General features: G+C 29.0%; 1 protein-coding gene across 1 annotated transcript; it reads right to left on the bottom strand.

The window, feature by feature from the left end:
* Positions 1–6,873: 6,873 nt before the first annotated feature.
* LOC138340484 (secreted RxLR effector protein 161-like) lies at positions 6,874–7,632 on the bottom strand. The gene has a single exon (XM_069292209.1). The coding sequence runs from the start codon at positions 7,630–7,632 to the stop codon at positions 6,874–6,876; it is 759 nt and encodes a 252-aa protein (XP_069148310.1).
* Between the last annotated feature and the right edge of the window lie 377 nt (positions 7,633–8,009).

Here is an 8,009-nt window from a genome sequence, read left to right on the forward strand (position 1 = left end):
CACTAATGTCTTAAAAGTATGACGATAGATATATGCATACTATTTACGATAGTTTAGGAGTATATTTATCATTTTTCTCAAAATAAAAATGATACGTAAGTAAGGAGGATATCTGCTCGTAAATAGTTTTTCTTTTTTAGGGTACAAGTGTTCTTTTCCCTATATTTAATAATGATTCAAAATTTTATAATTTTAAAAATAAAACAAATTATTTATTAGAATATGAAAAAGTAATTAACAAAGTAATCTCTTTTGCACTACTCATTAAGTAAGTCCAACTCCTTTTCTTTTAGTAAATGAAAACGGATTAAATTTACATACGGGAATTAGTATACAAAACTTTTAAACTATTTTTCGTTTAATAAAAAGCTCATACTGTACATACACTCTCAATTTAATTAATTTACGTGATCAAAATGACTAGACAAAAGAGTCCTTTTAAAAATAATTTCTGAAACTTGTAATATAAAACATGTCTAATATTTTTCTGATTATAATAATCTTTGTATTATATATGATATTATATAATTTATACAAATCAATCTATTCATAAACATATTGCTTATTTCGTAGATGATTTCTTCTTCTCAAATTAATGTTGTTTGTTATTATTTTTAAAACTATAAAATACTGATTAGACTTTAAAAGATTAAAGATAAATTTAGTGAAAAAAAACCTTTTTTTCTATCATTTTTTAAAAAAAATATGTGAAAGAGAAATACGACAACGATCAAAAGAAATATAATGAAATATAAAAATAGGACAGGACAGTGGGAGTTAGTAAGTTGTACCGTCAGTGTTGCCTAATATTCACTCAACTTATACAAATATCTTACTAGAACAATTTTTGAATTTTTTTAGACAGGATTATTATCATACACATATTTACAAAAAGTAAAAATGAATGAAAAAGTTAAATTTTAGTAGTATAAGCTAAAAGATCTTTTTTATACAAACCAAACTGAAAATTGGACCCTTATACTTTATAAAGTTTCACGAGAGATTATTAATTTATCGAGTATAAGTTTACACTATTTTAAATTATTTTGAACATGTTCAGAGATTTAGGTGAAATTTCATGAAGTAAAAAAGTTTAATTATTCATCCGGTCCAAATAAAAGGACCTTTGAGTCTCTTTTGTTAATTTTTTGAAATTTATGTATTATTTTTCTTAAAATTTATTTATAGATGCGCAATAGTAATTTATCTAATATATAAAGAAATTTATTTGTGTAAAGTTGTACGGATAAAAAGTTTATCATCACGAAAAGAAAGAAAACTAGGATAAGTTGATTGATTATGCAAAGATAATCAACATATAATATAATGATATTTTAAATAAAAATTATGAATTTGATTGTGGAGCGTCGAAAAGAATGAATCAAAAAATGTTCATGAAGATTAATTACTTGAAAGTAAAAGTAGAATTAACACTTGATCAAAAAGAAAATATCAAAGCTAAAATAAACTAAAGGAAATAATATAAGAATTTATATTTAATTTCAAACTTTATGAAACTTTGAATTAAAGGGATCATCTTAGTTTTTGTGACATAGCATCACATGTTATAGAGATTTTGACAAGAATAAGGAACAATTGGCTGGATAACACATGGTAGGACACCACATGTTCCTCTTTTAAAAAAAATAATGTTTGCTTTCTACTATACTTTATAGGTATGATTTCATAGTATGTTCTGAATAATAATACTGCTTAAAATAATTTATAGTCATGTCTAATTAAGTTATAATTTTAAAAATAAGATAATGTTCTGAAGCAACTCTAGTTTCATGTATTTGTTCTTAATTGTTATTCCTTTCGTTTCAAAAAGAATGATCTGGTTTGATTTAGCACGAAATTTAAGAATATAAAGAAGATTTTTTAATATTGTGATCCTAAATTAAAGTTATGTGGAAATATACAAAATTGTCCCATGTCACGTGAAAAGTTGAAATTTAAATGTTACCCAAAAAAAAAGTCATTCTTTTTAAAATATACTAAAAAGAAAAGGAGATCATTCTTTTTTAAACGGAGGAGTAACCTATAACTCATTTATCAAATCACTGATTGTTGGGGGGTAAAATAAGTGCTAATTAATTTTATTAAGAATGAGACCTTTATACATTTGAATATATTTTTGAATATTAATATGTGCATTTACGTTTATATGTTTGAATCTAGATACTAAATAAGTAGAATAATTTTTTCTTTTAACAGTTTGTATATATAAATATTGTCTTTAAACAATATATTTTAAAGAAGAAATGATATGGTAGTTGGTTGTGGTGATAGCTAACCGTGATAATTGTATGTGTCAATTGGGGGTTGTGGTAATGATGGTGGTGCTGGTAGCTATAGGTGGTGGTGACTAACAATAGTAATTAATAATGTTTATTGATCATACGATAGCCGATTGTGGAAATGAATAATTGCAGTGGATAATAGTAATAGCTAAGGATGATGGTAATAGATGATGATAATTATTTATTGATATAATTAATGATTATAATGGTAGTCAGTGGTGATAATTTGAGAATGGTGGCTAATGAAGATGATGTCCGAGAATGGTAATTGGGCGATAATTGAGAGTGGTGGCTATCATGTATAATTTTTGACATAATGGTAAGTATTTGATTCTATCAAGTGGTATTGGAGTCAATGTTATAGGTTCGATTTCCAAAAGTAACATTCTGCATTAGGCAGGTGTTGAGAGGGGCCCAGATTGTTGGATAATGTCAACATCCTGCCTATGACAAAGCCCACAAAGGGTTGAGTGGTCCGGGTTGGAGTCATGATCGAACATGACTCTTGTTTGATGGACTTGATTAAGAAATAAGATTATATTCTTGCTATCATCTATAACTTTTGACATGATGATAAGCAGGGGCAAAACTACAGCGTCTCCAGAATGGCCATAAATGCCCTTCGTCGAAAAATTATACCGCGTATATAGTTGATAGCTCAAATGTTGTTTGAATGGGATATATATGTTATGTATATTGGACACCATTTTGATATATCTGAGAGGTGTGGTCCAAATTCGGATCCTATTTTGTGTTTTTCATCCGTGCAAAAACCTATGTTTAACTAAAGAAAAGTGGAGTCTATATTTGTCAAATTAGGGAACAATTTTTACTCTTCTTTTCTGAAGTAATTTTTTTAAAAAATAAATATCTGTAAGAGATTATGTAAAAATAAATAATCAATTTTTAAATAATTTTTTTAATTAAAAAAGTTTAAAATCAAATTTTACAAAAGTTTCTCTCTAACAAAAAGTTCTTTATATATTATAAATTCTTACGATTCTCTTTTATTTCATTGAAAATTTTTAACTTCTACTTTTCGAATTGATGACGATTTAAAAAAATATTGTATATAGAAAGAAAAGTATTTCATATTATTATCAATGAGTGTAATTTAAAAAAAAAAAGGAAAAAGGATAAATATACCCTAAAACTATCGTAATTGGTATGCAGATACCCTTCATCATACTTTAGAGACATTGGTGCCCCTGCAATCTAAAAACTAGAGCGTATATGCCCTTTACTCTAACGGAAGACTAAATAGGGACACGTGGCACAATCTTTTCCATCTATCCGATATCGGGTTAGCGGATAAGATTATGACACGTATATGTCCGTTAGCATAAAGGGTAATATATGCTCTAATTTTTGAACGGCAAGAACAACAATGTCCCTAAAGTATAACGGAGGGTATCTACATACCATCTACGATAATACGAGGATTTATTTGACCTTTTTCCCTAAAAAATATAATGGAAAAGATGAAATTTTATGGAAAAAAATTGTAATGATATATCTGGATTTTCATAGTATAGATTTCTTGTTGACTTCTTATATTAGTTTTATTATAAAATTGCACCTCTATTGTAATTGATTTAGCTAATTATTGTGTAGGTGGTTTTAGAGAACTCATTCTCGATTCTTTTTATTGACTTTTTAAAATTTGGACATTTTTGATAAAAAAATTTGTTATCTCGTTAATAATAAGTATTTGATCCTAACACGTCTAAAGCTGGAAATATAATCCTCTACTTAATCACATCTACCATGTCATCAATGAATAACTTAGTTAAGGAAATATAATTAATACTTTTGAGAGCTTAATTATGTATTAGTAATATAACCATTTAATTTTTAAGGCGTTGAAAATTGTGATACAGTAGTATGCTAACATCTAAACAAGGTATATCAGCATTATTATTACATAGATAATGTTGGACAGATAATAAGATAAATGCCAAGAAAGAATTGGACAAAAACAAAATAATTACAAGCAATTATTAGTTTGACTCGAATGGAGTTTAAAAAAAGAGAAAATATTTTTTAATCTTGTGGTTTAAAATTAAAGTTATGTCAAATGTATCAAAATATCTTTTAATTTTGTGGTTTTAAACATGTCAAGTGAAAATTTAAAGTTAAAATATTGCAAAAAGAAAAAAAAAACTACATTTTTAAAACAATAAAAAAATTATTTTTTAAACGAGGGAGTACAATTTTAGTTGGATATTTTTGGCACCTCGTTCAATGGTCAAAAATGAGATGTCAAATGGGAGCCCCCAAAGCCATAATGATTATTATTTACTATAATTATAATTATATAAACGGGTTTAATTTTTGTTTGGGGGTGGGGCGTTGGGGTGGGAACATAATTAATTGCTTTTTTGACATAAAAGATTTTACCATCGTAAACTAGTAAGAAAATTATCTAATAAAATATGATTATTTTTATATTTATTGAACTCATTCACATAAAAATACATGATAGGAAAATGGTTCTTACTAAAATCGTGAAAAAACTTTTTAAATATTATTAGTTTTTTAAAAAATAAATCACCTTAATAATAAAATTGAAGTTAGGAGTGACAGAATTTCGATAGATCACTATCAATTCATATCTTGAATAAAAAGTTAACAGAGAAATATATGGTTCTTTCTCTGTATATGTGGAATCGTGAGAATGAAAATTTCATCCTTGTATAAAAAATTTCATAAGTTTAAGTTACATGAGATAAATCTATCTATAACAAAATAATCGCGATTAAAAAAATCTAATTATTATTTTATTATTATAGGCAGGGCTAGGAGGATTTTCTTTTGGGCGGAGTGGAACATAATTAATTGCTTTCAAATAAAAGCTTTTACTAAGGTAAATTAGTAAAAATTTTATTTAATAGAATATGATTTTTTTTTTAATAAAAAATTTCGAGATGAGATTTTTAATTTTACTATTCGACATATACAGAGGAAAAGACCACATATTTCTTTCTAGATTTTTTTACCAAAGATGAATTTGGTAGGGGTCTATCTAAGCCCCACCACTGAGGCGGTTTATTTTTTAAAATTAAAAATAATTTTAAAAAATTCACTATTTAACGGGAATCGTTTTTGTATCATGTATTTTTTTCCCTCTCAATTGGTTTAATGAATGAAAAAAATCATATTTTATTATATAACTTTCTCATTAATTTACGGTAGTAAAAATCTTTATTTGAAAGGAATTAATTATGTTCCATTCCCCGTTGTTGTTCCTAACCCTCCAACCAAAAAAAGTTCGTTCTTACACCGTCTATTTGAAAGCAATTAATTAGAAAGTTTTTTATTATTCTTATGATTATTTTTTTGTTATAGATACGTCCATCTTATGTAATCTAAACGCATGAAATTTTGTTATAAATACGTCCATCTTATGTAATTTAAACGTATGAATTTTTTATTGTATAAAGATAAGAGTTTCATTCTCATTATTCAACACATACAAAGGAAAGGATTACAAAATTCTCCGGAAATTTTACTTGAGATATGAACTGGTAGGGGTCTGTCTAAGCCTTATCATCCCAAACCAAATCCCACCATTAGGCGGCTTATTTTTAAAAGGAAAAAGGGTCTGATATACCCTCGACTTTGTCATTTAGAGCTGATATACCCCTTGTAATGAAAGTGACTCATATATACCCCTATTTGTAAACAAATGGCTCACACATACCCTTTTTGTCTAACGGAAATGAAAAAAATAATAATTTTAATCTAAATTTTTATTATTTTTTTCTAAAAAATATAATCCCATATGAGTAAATTTAATCTTCGTCAAACATATTTTTTTGACTTTTTTTTTGTTTGAATGACTAATTTATAATTATTATTTTGACAATCAAATTTATTTATGTTTCACTAATATTCTTGTAAAACTTATTATAGATGATCAAATTTTTTCTTCGAATACGAAATTAAATTACAATACACACAGAAAAAATAGTTTAATTTTTTATTCCTTAAATAAGGAATGAAAGAAAAAACAAAATAAGAATAAGAACTTCAAATTATTATAATAAAAGAAGTCAAAAAAATAATTTATGCATGAAAAAAATTAAAATATACCTTAAAAGAATCATATATACCCCTAAATAATTTTTTAAAAAAAATTAGAAGTAATAAATATAAATTTAAAACTAATTTTTTAAAATCCGTTAAATGAAGGGTATATGTGAGCCATTTTGTAACGCCAGGGGTATATGTGAGCCGTTTGTATAACGGTAAGGACATATATGAGCCACTTTTATAATGAGGGGTATATCAGCTCCAAATGACAAAGTTGAGGGGCATATCAGACCATTTTCCCTTTTTAAAAACCTAATAATAATAATGACAAAAAAAATCATTATTTAGGGAGAATCATTTCCTATCATTTTCTTTTTTACTGAATTAATTCAAAGATAAATTTTAATAATCGGATAGTCATGATATAATAATGAGTCTTATTGATTAAGGTTTGTACATCCGATATATATAGAGAAAGCATGAATAAATAATTACACATGAGTCACATAATTTGTGCTAATTATAGTTACTCCTATTATCCCCCCTCAAGCTGATCCACGGATACGAGGGGATGCTTGGTAGCGAGGTAATGAAACCCAGCCGGTGGAAGAGGTTTGGTAAGCAAGTCTGCAAGTTGTTCGGAAGAAGGAACATGATGTGTGCTCATAGTACCAGCCATGACCTGTTCACGAACAAAGTGGCAGTCAGACCCAACATGCTTCATACGATCATGAAGGACTGGATTCTTTGTAACACAAATGGTGGACTCGTTGTCACAATAAATCTTTGGCCGAAAGGGAGGAAGACCAAGTGCATCCGTAATGTGATGAAGCCACATGGCTTCGGCAACGCCAACCGCAATAGCTCGGTATTCGGCTTCAGTGGAAGAGAGAGATACCCGTGTTTGCTTTTTGGTGCACCAAGAGATTAAATTTGGTCCAAGAAACAGTAGGTACCCGGTGGTGGAGCGACGATCATCCTTGTCGTTCGCCCAATCAGAGTCGGAGTATACGGAGAGCTCTAGATTCCCTTTTGTAAAAAGAAGTCCACGACGTAAGCTGCCCTTTAGGTAACGAAGAATCCGTTTTAATGCCTGAAAATTTTGTTCAGTTGGAGCGTGCATGGATTGAGAGACACGGTTGACAGCATATTGAATGTCTGGACGAGTAACAGCTAGATAGTGGAGACCACCCACGATGCTTCGATAGAGGGTCGGATTGTCGAATAGACGGCTGTCGGAGGTGGATGGTGGATGGACATCCATTGGAGTGGGTGCAGTTTTAGATTCAGCCATTCCTGCCCGAGTGAGAAGCTCCTCAGTGTATTTTGACTGATGAAGTAGGAGACTGGAGGAGGTACGAAGTACTTCAATGCCAAGAAAGTAATGTAGAGGGCCAAGATCTTTTAAGCTGAAAATTTTGATGCATGGATTTAGTGATGGTGGAGATAAGAGCAGATGAGCTGCCGGTAATCACAATATCATCAACATAGAGAAGAATTATGACTAGCCCATGAGGATGCCGGAGAGTGAATAAACTTGTGTCATGAGTGCATGTTCGGAAGTCAATATCCTGCAGAAAAGAAGAGAAGCGATTATACCAAGCACGGGGGGCCTGCTTGAGGCCATAGAGGGACTTTTTGAGCTTGCAGACAAGATGTGGATGGCGAGAA

Source organism: Solanum lycopersicum, chromosome 12, assembly GCF_036512215.1.
Source record: "Solanum lycopersicum chromosome 12, SLM_r2.1".
NCBI lineage: Eukaryota > Viridiplantae > Streptophyta > Magnoliopsida > Solanales > Solanaceae > Solanum > Solanum lycopersicum.

Excerpts from the sequence above, each read along its gene's own strand:
- LOC138340484 (XM_069292209.1), bottom strand. The coding sequence starts at position 7,632 with ATGGCTGAATCTAAAACTGCACCCACTCCAATGGATGTCCATCCACCA.